Source organism: Serinus canaria, chromosome 2, assembly GCF_022539315.1.
Source record: "Serinus canaria isolate serCan28SL12 chromosome 2, serCan2020, whole genome shotgun sequence".
Classification (NCBI taxonomy): domain Eukaryota; kingdom Metazoa; phylum Chordata; class Aves; order Passeriformes; family Fringillidae; genus Serinus; species Serinus canaria.
In genome coordinates this window covers 119,154,113-119,168,462 of record NC_066315.1, presented here as the reverse complement: position 1 = coordinate 119,168,462, position 14,350 = coordinate 119,154,113, and the positions used below count along the sequence as shown (strand labels likewise).

At 40.3% G+C, this 14,350-nt stretch overlaps 1 protein-coding gene across 1 annotated transcript in view; it reads left to right on the top strand.

Annotated features, from left to right (window-relative positions):
- Positions 1-14,350, top strand: part of EYA1 (EYA transcriptional coactivator and phosphatase 1) — a 145,310-nt gene that overhangs the window by 73,624 nt on the left and 57,336 nt on the right. Inside the window, exons 4-7 of the mRNA XM_050970882.1 lie at positions 1,429-1,509; positions 3,377-3,446; positions 3,851-3,996; positions 7,977-8,114. Coding sequence (XP_050826839.1) covers positions 1,429-1,509; positions 3,377-3,446; positions 3,851-3,996; positions 7,977-8,114 — 435 coding nt within the window. The remainder of the gene's footprint in view (positions 1-1,428; positions 1,510-3,376; positions 3,447-3,850; positions 3,997-7,976; positions 8,115-14,350) is intronic.

The following is a 14,350-nucleotide window of genomic DNA, read 5'->3' as shown; positions in this document are numbered from 1 at the left end:
TTGTATCTGTGTTTTTAAGAAATACCTTTGTATTAGAGTTATGGTTCAAATCATGAGTGCACTTCTGGAGTGAACCTCGTGGCCACCTTTCCTTACCTCAGTAATTCCCCTTGGGGAGTCTCTTGGATTTCACTTGTTTCAAAAACAGTGCTTTGCAGAAGTGCAGCTCATGTTCTCAAGCTGAATAACCACTCTCAAAAATGCCCAGCCTCTGGACACTGGGCCCTCTGCCCCATCATTTCACTTCATGAAACTTTCCTAAATGGAGTGCATTGCTTGTTAATGCAGACACAGCAGAGTTTTGTGTGCAGCTAAGCATTGACCTCCCAAGTCAGCAGGCAGAAGAGCAGGCTTGGTGAAGGATTACCAGTCCACATTCTTATTCTTCAAACATGCAGAATAAGAATGTGGACTGGTAATGAAAGGAAAGGTCTTCTGTGGGAAGAGGGAAGTCCCTCTGCCTCACCCTTTTCAAACTTGGTGCCAAAGGTTCCTGCTAGTGATGGCTGTAATTCCCGAACACACATGTACATACGAGCTGTATAAGGACTAGCTATTGGTGCTTGTTTTGCATCCATGCCAAGTCAGCCCCATCCTTGCTCTTTGGATCAGGATACTGTCTTGATCTTAATATTATAGACTTTGCACTGGACTGACAGAAAGGGAAATTGTTTATTTACTTGAGGTTTTATTGAAAGTCATTAACTGATTATTGATTATGAATCAGCATGAACCAGGCAATAATCTTTCAGTCTCTTTATTTTTTGCTCTCTGATAGCCATGTTCTGTTGTGGGTGCTGAGGGATAAAATGTAAAAGCATTCTTTGAAGTATTTGGTGAGGACTGTGTCCTTTTTTTTTATTCAGGATTGTTGAGTATAAAGTTGGTTTTTATTTTGAGAGGAGAAATCCACCACAAGAAAAGTGTTTTACTTCATCACAAATCCTTAATTTTCCTCTGAAAAATTATTTAATTGGAAGCAAAATTTGAACAGTCCTTAGCAAAAACCATTTAAATTTTTTTTTCCTCTTTTGTCTTATTCAATTTGCTGTCTTTCAAGCCTGTAAATGCTGTGTGATCTGATCTAAATGTGGATCCTTATTGTTGGGTCTGTAGGATTAAGAGGAATCAGGACAGGTGCAGAGAGTTGCATGGGAACTTCTGGTTTGTTACAGTGGCTTTTATTCCTTGGGGACAGGAATAACCCTCTTGATCATCTTATATTTATGTGTAAATAAATCATAGCTGCCAGTATTTTGCACTGTTTGTGTACACAAACACATAAAATGCAAAATATTGATAGCCATGATTTAGAACTTTTTTGGCAGATTTTTGCTTTATTGAGTTCGTGTTTGCAGTGAGTGTGTGTGCATGTGCCTGCAACAATATTAGGAGCATGTAGAACATTTTCTGTTTATATTTCTATAGTTAAAACAGAACCAATGAACAGCAGTGAGATCGCTACTACTACTACCACAGACGGGTCTTTAGACAATTTCTCAGGATCAGGTAAGGAGTAAACAAAAGTTTTAAGCTCAGCATTTTTTTCATTTATTATTTTCTTATTCTACATGATCTAAACCTGTGCACCTCTCTTAAATAGCCTTTTGTACTTTCTATCTTATGCCTATTTCTGTTCATTTTAATCTAAGTCAACAGGAGTTTTCCCCAAGTGAGGAGCATAACAGTATCAGGCTTATTAATGTCCATTGATGTCTTCAGTGGGACACTGATGTCTTCTTTCAGGCCCAGAGTAGTTACTTTTTGTTTTCTGTGAGTAAACATACATGCCTCTGTGGTTTTTATTCTAATTAGAGGGATAGGTCTTCCTCACTTATTGTAATTTATTATTACCAAAGTATTCACTCTTTTGCCAGGCTTCTTTTCTTAGAGGAAGCCAAATGCATCTTAGCTTCTGACATAGAGGATACAAACACTGTGGGAACAACCTAAGGTGTTTGCTCAGTTTTGCACACCTGTGGACTAACTGTGGAAATTCTAGCACATTGGTTTTATGGTGCAAATCAAATCAGAAAAGGATCTAATATCATATTGTGGGATTACATTTCAGTAGTAGCAAAATTTGACATCTCACAACCAGTCAGACTCCTGGTAGCCAGCCCTTTCCTGGTCATGTCAGAGCCTCCATTTCCTCTAAAGGCTGATGAGTTTGAAAGCATCAAGCCTGAAAGCCCAAAGAAAGGCTTCTAAGGTATTTTAATTCTCTGAAAGAAGAAAATACAGTGTGTACCTAGTTGTAGCTACATATATCTGTGGCAATCTGAGTAAAGGTTGGAGTGTAACACTTGGCATGTCTGCAGCCTCAAAGGCCACAGAAAAGAAAAATTATCAGATGTAGAAGGCAAAGAAAGAGGGTCCCTGCTTCCCTCCCAGAGTGTAAAGATGATGGATTTTCCCTGTAGCTGGCCAGGAAGGGGGTAGCTGGGGAGGGGTAATTATGTGTGCCTTGTTTATTTCCAAGCACTTAGCAATAAGGCCTGTTGTTTCTCGGGCTGTCTGATCTTACAGTAGTCTCATAACCTGCTGCTGACCCTTTCCTGGCAAAGGCTCCCAAGCCCACCTTGGGACCTAGAGGAGAAGTGACACCCAGACAGTAACCAGAGAGGGAAGGGCTCCCAAAAATATCGTCCTTAGCAGAGGAGGCCAGCAGAGCTGCCACGCTCTGAGCAGCACCCAGAGATGCTGACAGAAGTGAGCAGTGTTTGGGAAGGCTCTGTGTGCGCAGCGCTGCTGGGGCTGCTCGCGGTGCAGCCTCCTCCGCTTACCTGTTTCACTAACAGCACCTTGGACACCCTTCTGCAAAACTGATTTCCCTAAGGCTGAAAGCATTTTAGACAGCAGATAAAGTGGAAGAAAGTGTAATAAGGTAATACATAGTCTGTATTAGGAATTATTTTTATTTTAAAAAGAGGCGCGTGCTCTGAAGCGGGCCATGTGTTTCCAATCGAGGCACGCATAAAGCTCCTTCATAAAATGTAGGTCTTAAAAATTCTAAAAGTTAATAAAATGTTGCACTTGAGATATCAACAATCCTTTGAAAATATGAAGGGAAATGTTTCCATTAGGAAATATGTTGTTTGCATTGAAAATGTTGCCTGTGTGCAACCAAAGAATAAACTACGGCTCAGGAATTGTACAAAGGGGCAATTTAGTATTTGAGATTTGCAATCAAGATTTTAATGTTAAGCATTCTTGTATAGTTCTTCCTAAAATATTATTTTCTATCTAAGGTATCAATGATATTTGAATTTAATTAAAATCTTGTTAATACTCTGAAATTCTATTAGGAAAAATAATATTTATCTTTGGTGTGTGTATTTACACTTCTGTATGCTTTCTTTTCTCCTTGGTGCAGCAATTGGAAGCAGTGGTTTCAGCCCAAGACAAACACACCAGTTCTCCCCACCACAGATTTACCCTTCCAAGTATGATATCTTTTTAAAATAATAATAGTAGTAGTAATAATAATAACTGGAATAGGCAGATTTTAACCTAATTTAAAATAATAATTGAGTCCATCTGTTAAGCTATAATTTGAACTGCAGCAGCTTCTAGGGAAATTTTTTTTAAATGCTAAAAATGTATTTGAAAAATATTTACAAAGTTCATATTTCTCTTATTCTTTTATTATTGATTTCTTATTGTTTCTTTATTATTATATTAGTCTTATTATTTCTTTCTTATTTTGTCTCTTAAAGTTTCCATTGTCTAGCACAGCCTATGATTATGTGTTAACGGAGCAGCAGGATTATAATAAATCTAAAAATAAGTATGTGCATGTCTGTCTAATGCAGTGTCTGTCCTATTTTCTGTCCCTTGTAATCAATAGCAGACCCTACCCACATATTCTGCCTACCCCGTCCTCACAAACGATGGCTGCCTATGGGCAGACACAGTTCCCAGCGGGAATGCAGCAAGCTACAGCCTATGCCACTTACCCCCAGCCCGGCCAGCCCTACGGAATCCCTTCCTATGGTAAGAAATCCCGGCTGTGCTCTTTTATTCCTCAGGTAAATGCTCTTTAGATCGAGCCTCTGTGATCCTTAGGTCAGTGCTTAGTGGGACAGCACTAGAGCATTTCTTTTGGAAGGCTGTTAGTTTTCTCACCTTTGAATGAGTCATGTTTAATTTATGTATTAAAGAGCTAAAAAGGTACTCACGAAAATAAACCCCACTTTGGGGTCAGGAGGAGAGGTTTGTGATTAGCTCTCTGTTGGTGACATCAAAAATACAGCAGTGGAATGGGAAAAGAGATCTCAGGGTTTCCAGGACACAGACCCAGCCCTGGTGACTTGCTCTGGGCTCTGCTCCCTAGCAGTGCATGAGGTTACATCGGGATGTAAAAGTCTGAATTTCAGCTGGTGCAGATTACTAGAACCCAGATGAATCTGCGAGGCTGTGCTGATTTTCAGCAGGCAAAAAAACTGATTCAAAAATGCCTCCATAAAAAAAAAAATCTCATTTTCCAATGTTTTAAAATTCCCTGGAGGTGAAAATTGAGGTAAATTGCCACTAAAGCTCTGTCTGCCTGATGAAGGAGATAGTACTAAGTAGCAAATATTTCCCAAAAAATTTAATTTAAAAACAAGCTGCCATGGGTGAGACCATTTTCCTGCCAGAATGTCTGCTGGCAGACCACATAGCAGTGCAGCAGCAAGGATGCATTATTAGAAAATAGGTCTTATATTCCTCTGGGGTAATATATTAAAAATATATAATCCACATGCTTTGAGCAGTATATTTTGTGAAAATATGTTCAAATAATATAAGTTTTATACCAAAAGGACAAAACTTGCCATATAAGCTGTTCACTTTAAAAGTATTAAAAGTTTTAAGTGCAAAACTGGTGAATATCTCATCTTGAAGTCTGCGAGTTAAAAATCCACTGGATCTCAAGTAAATCCTACGGCAGATTATGGTGAACACTAGGCAAAAGAAATACATTATTTTTCCCCTTACTTTAAAATAGGTTTCTAAGTATAAATTGGATGTTTCAGTTTCAGTTCAAATGCATATATTTTAAACTTTGTGAGATGGGAAAGTCTTAGACACACACACAAGAGCTCCTGTTGCTGATGAGATCCTGTCTGCTAATTCCATCTGGGTCAGGGGGGATGATAACAGACAGCCCTTTTCCCCACCCTGCTTTTGTTGACCTGTTTCTCCTGTGGACACCTCATGTTCATACTTGGCTGACTGCTAGGCTTGGGCAGCCCAAAGAGTGACTTTTTTGTATTTTGCTTGGTTCTTCTGGATTAAATCCTGACCTCACTGAAGTCAATTCTAAAATTCCCACTGACTTCAGCCAGGCCTTGATTTCACTGCTTGAGTTTAGCTGTCTCACTGTCGTCGGAGCTGTAATTGAGAGTTGCTTTACTTGGCAACTGCTTGTGGGGGTTAACATGCTTGCCTGCTCTTTTGTTTTGGTTTGGTTTTTTGCCTAGTCCATCCCCCATGCCTAGGACTTCAGATAAATTTGCAATGTTTTACATTGCAGAGCTTACTTTTGACCACTGAAATCCTCAGCTCCTGAGCCAAGAGAATTTTTATGCGCTTTGTTCTTTTCAGGCTTGTGCCTTGTGGCTGGTGCTAAGGTGCTCCTTGCTGATGTACTTTATAGGAGAAATATTTAAAAGCAAATAACTATCAAAAAGTTTTAGGACTTAACATATATTTTTGCATAATGAAGGTATGCCATATAATCTATGCTCCCAAGTGAAATTGGGGAGCAGTAGGACACTCATTTGCAATAGGCAAGAGCTGAAGCCTTGCTTAGAGCCAAAATTCTACTCTTTGATCTGCAGTTTAGACCCCATGTACCCCCTGTCTTGCCTTTCTTTCATCCAGGCAGAAATCTTACAGCAGTATAAAGGGAGAAGACTTATGCCTATGTGAAAGAAAAACTTAGTTGAGGCCTCTTTCTTTTTATTCCTTTACTCTGGGTGTACTGTAAGAAAGAGTATTTGTGAGTTCCTGTATCTGCCTGCCTCAGGTTTTCTCTCTAGAGCAGAGTTTGGGAAGGTGCTCAGCTGTACTTCTAGCCTCTTCATTTTTCCAGTTCCCCACCTCCACAGCCATACAGCCATGCAGGCAGGAAGGGGGGTGGAGGGGATTGCCATTGACAGCTGCTGCCCTGGGGCTCCTGGCTCTGCTTCATCTGCAAAGCCCCTGAGGAGGCTGGAGAATTTCCTGAAGCTCTTTCCTCCTGCCCGCTCCAGCACCAGCATCTAGCAAAGGCTCTGCTTACCCTCTTCTTTACCTTCCAGATCCTGGCAGTCCTCTTGTGTCACTGTCCCTTCCCACTTCCTTGAGTCCAATAGACTTGGGAGAAGGGAGCATCAAGGTTTGATGAGTGAAGGCTTTGGGGATGAGAGCAAGTGTGAGAGTAAGTCCCAGGAGATGAAAGGCTCTTCATAGCACAGAGGTTTGCAAAAGGGCATGTCAGTGCCAAGTTGTCTTCACTCAAGTGGCATCCTCCTACTGCTGCTTTTGTTCATCTACCCCTCCACCCTAAATGGAGAGTTGGATCAGGCTGCTAAGGGAAATTTAGACTAGAAATTTAATGCTTGATTTAGTTAAACTTTCTCTAAGCTATATTTAATCAGCATTTCAGAAGTCTTTAAACAGCTAACAAATAGGGGTTGTTGATACCAAGCCATCCACAGCAGGAGTTTCCCCTTGGAAATGAGGTGTTGAGATTTGTCATTTGAACTGCTTAATTGTAACATGAAACAGAAGAATCGAGTAAGCATCAGGGAAAAACAAGCAAACACGTTTAGCTCAACAGTTAGAAGGTCTGGAAGAAGGAATTGAGGTTAATTAATGACAACAGTTAAAAAATAATTACTTAGATGGTAGAAAATACGTTGCCATTTGTATATAGGGAGGTATTGAAGTTTTGCCAACAGTAATTTCGGAACCCACTCCTACCTTGAAACATAGTTGAATATTGTCTAAAGAAAAATCCAACCAGGAAATGAACTTCGATTAACAGTAATTTTCAAAGGAATGTTACTAATTCACACTTAGTTAATTCAGTTCAAATATTGCTGGTTTCTGAACAACGAGTTATCACTGAATGCCACACTGAAACCTAGGAATATTGTATCACTTCTCCATTACTTTGGCTATAATTATTTTTAAATGGTAGTTCATGTTGGGACAACCTTATAATTAAGACTAAGAGACAGAGGCTGAATTGTGTGCATTTCCTCAGTATTTTGCCTGCTGATATTTGCTTCCTCATTGCCTTACAAATTGAGGGAAGAATCACTGAAACTGGGCAGCGAGTCATTCACTGATCAGACTTTGGATTATTTTATAACTAAATTTAGAAGTGAGAGAGTGATGTGATGTTTAATGGATTTCTCCACCAGTGCAGATTAATGACTCTGCTATGTTTTTCCCAGTTCAGGAGATTGCTTCAGTTGTAGTTCCTGTCTCTTAGGTGCTTATTTGTTAAGAAATAAATTAATGTTTAATTACCTTTGAAAAATCATCATTGCACTTAATACTGCTAGTTTTCTTTATCCACATCTAATTCTTGGAGCTGTGTGATTTTCCTGTAGGAATAATATACAATGCAATTTTAATTTATGTCATTAATGGGTAGATGGCAGGAGATCTTGGCTATGCTATGCTTCATTAAATTCATATAAGGTTACTAATCTAGCTCTGTGTAATGTCGTGAATATATGGAAAAGTTTGCTTCTGGCAGGAAAGGAAAAAAGGAATAATGCAACTTCCTGTTCATGTATAAATTTCTTTTGCAGTTATTGGAAACACAGTTTTGAATTTAACCTCTCCCTGGTGAACTTCAGTTTTCAGTGTGCTCTCAATATTTGTTCTCTCAGGCAATAGTAGGTGTGTGTTAAAATGGCTGTTAATTAAGTGATTTTATTTTCCATCCCTGTTTGAATATGAACAAATAGATTTGCTGTCACTAACTGATTTAGGTGCATTGTGGGCAGGCATCAAGACAGAAGGTGGATTGGCACAGTCACAGTCACCTGGACAAACAGGATTTCTCAGCTACGGTGCCAGCTTTAGCACACCTCAACCTGGACAGGCTCCCTATAGCTACCAGATGCAAGGTCTGTATCTGTATAAACAGATATTACCATTAATTATATATTGTTAATGTTATGATGGGGTTTTTTTTCTCCTTATTGTGTTATATTCCTAGAATAAAAATGAATGTTTACTTAAGCTCTTAACTCTGATTTTATTGCAGTTGTTGATGAAATGATGATTGCCTTTGCTGAGAGAGCAGCAGGCCAGCTCTCAGCAGTTTAGAGGACCCCTTCCTTCATTAAATTTTAAATAGTGAAGTATTCTAGAGTAGCTACAGTAAAAAAATCTCTGAATAGCAATAGTTCAGCAAACAGTGAATGAGACAAAGCTAGTCCTGTAAAACGTGACAGGATTATGAATTTAGGAAGTGCCAAATATAATTTGACACCTGAGCATGTTCGAGGAGGGAGAAGAAGATAAAAATACCTACTGCAGCTGTGGAGGTAGCTAAGTAATGATTGAAGTCTGTTTCTTTGAAGTCTATTTAAAAGCTGTAAGTCTTTGTATGTGCAGGCTATTATTATCAATTATATTTTCTAGCTGTACTTGCCTGTTTAGTGTACTTTATGTCTTTCTACCTTGTTCTCCCAATTCCTTTTCCCTCTTCTGTATTGAGAAGTCACTGGCTGTGCCTGGTTCTGTTCACCACTTAACAGATATTTTTAAAAACATCTTTGTTTACCTGAGACAGTTAATTTGGGATGTCTGCTGCAGGCCTTTTCACCCCTGAATTTGGCAGTAGGTATTAAGTGTGTTGCACATTTTGGAATTGTTGAAATAAGTAATCAGTCACAGAAATGGACCACATTTTTTTATAAGTTTAGCACCTTTGTATATTATCAAGCTCAGTCTAAGCTGTGTGCCACCAAGTAAACACTCCATGAAATGCCTTGAGGCAGAAGTGCTTTCAGAGACTAAGTGAATAAGATTTTGCTTTTGTTCCACAGCTTTGAGGATATATTGATCCTTTACTTTTCTCAGACACAAGAGAGATGTTTTTTGTTGCATTTTTTAAAATCTCCTTTTGAACTGCATGTTGAGTAGTTCCATAGGGCAGAAGTGACCATCTGACATCTCAAATTTTGCTGATTTATGGTGTGCTCTGACAAGCAAGAGGGTCAGGACCAGAGTAGCACATGGATTTTCATCTACATGTTGAATAGTGATGATCTTCTCATCAGAGTAAATACAACCAAACAAGGTTACTGTTTTTTCTTTCTGCAGGCAGCTACACAAAAGAACTCAAACAAACACACTTCCACACTGACCTCCATACCCACCTTCCCCCCTCCAAAAATCTTACTTGTCTGTAGGAGAAAGCTCAAAATGCTTGCCAGCAGCAGCTGAAATGAACTTCTGAATCAACATTTCAGCTTTTAAGGAACTGATAGTTCAGAGTTGCTAGGAAATAGTGTGATTGAAAAATCATGTCTGGGCTGCCTATAATTTCTATTGCAGTAGTGCCTTCATGCCACAGTCATATACTGGGATCCTGTTGTGTTAACTTCTACAGGCAAATAAAAATATAGCCATAAAAGCTGGAAGCTAAAGTTAAACACACAGACTAGAAGAGCCTAATGAAACAATAAAGCTGACACTGTTTGTGTATAATAAACAATTGGTGCCCCATAGTGGTTATCTAACAGCTCTAAAGGTGTTTTTTGAAAGATCTAGAGCAGAGGGATGTCAATAAAAAGGGATTTTAGGGAGGACAGGGAAATAGTTTTGCAGATGTCAATGGGAAACTCATTCAACAGAGGGAGGGAAGGGGGAACAGCAAAGGATAATGTAGAGAGTGCTTGGAAAATTTTAAGTGAAAGCTGTAAGTAATGTGAATGCTGGAATTAGTAGTGCAAAGCTAGGACTCCGTCAATAGACTGCAAAGAGTCTGGCATAGAGAGTATTGCTTTTTTTTCCTTTGCTATATGCAAAATTTGTATAAGATCAGAATTTTCAAGCTCAGCAAAGGGTGACAGTTGTCAAGAGATGGAACAGTAACATCTTGGAAAGCATTTCATCTGTACTTTGAGAGGCAAGGATCTTGAAATATTCTGCAAAAAGAAATATGTTAAAGATGACCCAGTTGGGAAGCTCTAATAGGAAAAGGATCAGAAGCATTGATTTAATGATGGAATTGTCTGCAGGGCTTAGGGGGGGAGGGGAGTCTTACTCTGGGTTGTGCTATAGCTGTGTTGTGCTTGGGCTGAGAGCTGCCCACCTGTGGAAGTCAATGGATCACTGACAGTCTGGCTTGGGCAGAAGAGCCACAGGTCAGACTTGGAGCATCCCTGTGGTGTGTATGTCCTTTCTGTTGTGCTCATAAACAGCACAATGTGTGGGTGAGGGAAGGACTGGTTATCTACAGAAACCGTAGAGACCATAAGATTGGAAAAAAGGAGAATATTTCAAATGAAAGGACTGGAGGAGTTGTTAGTTGCTAAGTAGAAAAGAATCACATTTCTGAACAGGTCTTTCTTGCAGTTAAATGTTTGACAATATATGTCTGTACTACACATGAGAATATATGTCTTTGTCATATTTTCATTAAGTAAACTTGTGTATTTGAGACAACTCTAAATTGACTTAATTCTTCCTTTTGATTGAACAGCTGTTGAAAGTAAACAGGAACATTTGTTTCTCTTTCCTGATTTAATTTTGGAAGGAGAACCTATTCATAATTTCAACTATTATTTAAGGACAAAATTGATTCTCATGACAGAAGACGGGGTTACTGCTGCTGCTGTTCAGTTGTTTGTGCAGAAACCTCCAGAGAGGAAAATGAGTTTATTCTTCCTTTTCCCTCTAGCAGTATATGGGCAGGCTGCAGCCCCAGCCTTGTCATAGCCTGCAATAGCTGTTCTTCATCTCCTTCGTGCAGCTGCTGAGCTGCTAAATGGAGATAATGGATCCCACAACCTACTCCGCAGCCGAGCGTTACATGACAGCGGCTCGGGGCCCTGCTGGCATTCCTGCCTGCGGCAAAGGGGATTTCCTAGCGGCCTTGCAGTTGTCCTGCTCGTGTTCCCTGACTGGGGTTACCTCGTGCTCCAAAGCTTTGGAGTTAATTCTGGTTCCTCTCCCTGGGATGGATGTCTCCCTGCAATGCAGAGACGCTGCCTCGCGGTGCGTGTGCAGCCAATTAAACCCAGTGCTTTTCCTAACCCTGCTAAAATTACAGCGTCATTAGTCACCGAACAATAGTGGGGGGAGAGGCTGCCAACTTATGAAAATTGTAAGGAGAATTGCTGCCTGTGACTCCTTGCTAAGTTTATTCTGGTAATTGGATTTTTGTTTGTCACAAATTTCTAATCTCAATAAGGGAGTGTGCATAGGGGAGAGGGTGAGAAGAGGACTCAGGCGGTTCTGCTACCCATCTCCCCACTCCCCCCTCCCCCCCTCCCGTTTACTTTATTTAACAAGTGTGTTCCTTAAGCTGTTTTTCATAGAAGTTGCTTCATAGATGTTGAAAGACCACTTACATGACTAATGGCTGTGGGAATGGGCCGTTGCTCTTATATTGGCAGATTTATAAGGATTGCACAGTGAGGATAAATGGAGTGGAGGAGGGCTGGGGGAAACAGCAAGGAAAGAACTCCATATGCAAATGTCTTATTTGGGTCTCCTTTGATTGTGATAAAAAGCATGGCTTGCATCCTCCACCTGAGTACCCTACCACTGGAAGGGTGCTAGACCTGTGATGAGCACTAGCATTGTTTTAGTTACCGAGGCTGTGATGATAGAGAATAACTATCCCATTGGTTTGGGAATTCAACCGTAAAAAAGTGAACGTTAAGGTATTTGGTTATTATTATACAGTAGAAAAATATTGTGCTGGATGGCTAAGCAGTTACTAGGACAACAAGGGGGAGTTTGCCAAGGATTTTTAAACACTGTAAGCAAACGGAAGAAACCTTGAGCTTAAATAGCCCATCTGGCCGTCTAAGGCTTTCCCAAGAGAGCTGCACTAAACTTCTGCCACATACATTGTACCCTGATGATAGACATAGCCCATGGCAAGGAGACTGAGCTAGGAAAGCAAATGGGCTCCTGTGGCCAATACACGGGGGAGGACCTTATCCCGTGCCCGCAGCGGCACAGGGCGCGCCCCGCACCTGGAGCGCGCCCTATTCCCAGCAGGGTCCAGCCGCCTTCCGATGCTGACTGGGATTCCCAGCTTTAATGTGGGTCAGAGCTCTTTGCAAAATAGACCTTTGACCTGCAATTTACAGCTTTTATCACATTTTAAAGCTATGTAGCCAGTCAACTTAGGGCAGTAAAGCTTGCATGTTTTGTAGTGATTCTTATTTTTGTGTTTGTTCGGCTAAGGCGGGATAGCGGCTCTATGCCATGTTATGGCTGAATATTTAAAAAACAATTTGCAAAATCTGGGGTATTTTAAAAACAACTTCAGGCAACTGTAGTTCTGGGTGGCCCACAGAGCTGTTTCTGAGAAACCTGCTTCATGTTTGTTACGGTCTAGGAGACCCTTACCCCTCCTCCATAGAAGCCAGTGCTGACCATGAGATGAAAGAGAGATCTGCATGTTAGTGTGTGTGTGTCTTTGTCTGAGAGGGAGAGATGCTGGCTGGCATGTAATTACTTTTCTCATTTGCTCTTGCAAATTATTTTACAAACTTTCTGAGAAAGATAATATATTCCTCACACAAAGTCTGGGGTTTTTTCCACTTATGACTATGAGAGGCCTTTTATATCTTTTTAGAGTGGCTCAAACTGTGTGCCTTTAAAACCTGGGTTTGAATGTATTACTGCATCTTCAAAAACCCTATAGAAATAAGAAGAGACACAGTGATTTATAATTTTCCAGCCAGAGCACTATTAGAAATAAAATATTATTTCAAATTGCAATTTAAAATATTTTTCAGCTGTATTTTTGGCTTTCGTGTTTGTCACAATAAAAAAAATAACATCTGTTTTCCAATTTTAAATTAAATTTAAAACAACATGTTTTTCTCATTAGTCCTGTTTATCTGTACTATCTGCTAAACTTGGATGTCAACTCTTCTGCTGAAATAATCTGATTTTAGTTCACAGGATTAGTAGCATCTATCAACAATCAGAGATTTTGCACTAGTAGAAGATAGAAGATAAATGTTTATAGTCATTTCATAGATTAAGTTTAAGCTTCATCCTTTACTCCCACTGCTGTTGAACTTCTTATCTACTTCTTTGAGGCTTAACTTGTATGTGATTTTAGCAACTTTTGCAGTCAACTTTTGCATTTAAATATTTTTCCTTCTGACTTCTTATAGCTATGATACCTATTGATTTGGTGTTTTTTTTTGTTTAAGAAAAGTAAATAGCTCACAAATGTCTCTCAGGGGCTGTAGTAAGTATGGACCCCTGCCTGCATTCTGTCCTCTTTGGAGTTGTAAGAAATGTCGCTTCTCCCAATGAGTAACCTCTCTTTGGGTTTGGTTATTAATTGAGCTGTGCCGGGTACATCAGAGGATTGGTGCATCTGTGTGCCTGACTCCCTGTTGATTTTCATCCCTCCTTGTCTCCTTTGCTCACCTGCAAGTTTTACTCCCAAGGTCTCTGCATTATCTTTGCACTGAGGCAGATTTTGGTGGTGAGGGAGACTGCAAACAACCTGTGCACTTTAATAACCTGTGCTGACTGGTGCTTTCCTGCTGGATGAGTTCAATAGGTTTCTTCATTACAGACTTTGTGGTGGCTTATGTAGCTCCACCCTGTGCATCCATATGTCTCAGCTGGTGGCTGTGTCACTCCTGGGTTACATCCAGCGAGGGCAAGACAGCTGAAAGGGGGTTGCTGCCCTTTTAGTGGAACAGCTTCTCAGGTTGGGTATTAAACGAGAGCCCCATCTGTCTGTTTTGGTGGCTCGTGAAAGCTGGAGGAGGGAGATGAAGGCAGTAATTCAGTCTCTGGGCTAAATTCCATCTTGGGTCTCTCTTTTCAGAGTGGTACTTTTTTTCTCTTGTGTCATGCCCAGTACACTCTGTCAAAAGAGGAAAGGTTTGCAGCCCAAGGCTGTCTCCGATCGATTAGTGAGTCCTAATGGCTTTGCAGTGGGACTGAGCTGTTTGGAGCAGGGAGTTATGGCTTTTGCAGCTCCTGTCAGGGATTGAGGCTTGGGGAGGGGAGAGGACACAGCTCTCAAGGGTGGCAGGAGAAACAGAGCCACCAGGCTTCATGAGAAGAGGTGGTGTCTCTTGGGACAAGGTTTGCCCTTATTGTTCAACAAAAAAAAAAAAAAAAAAAATAAAAGGGAAAA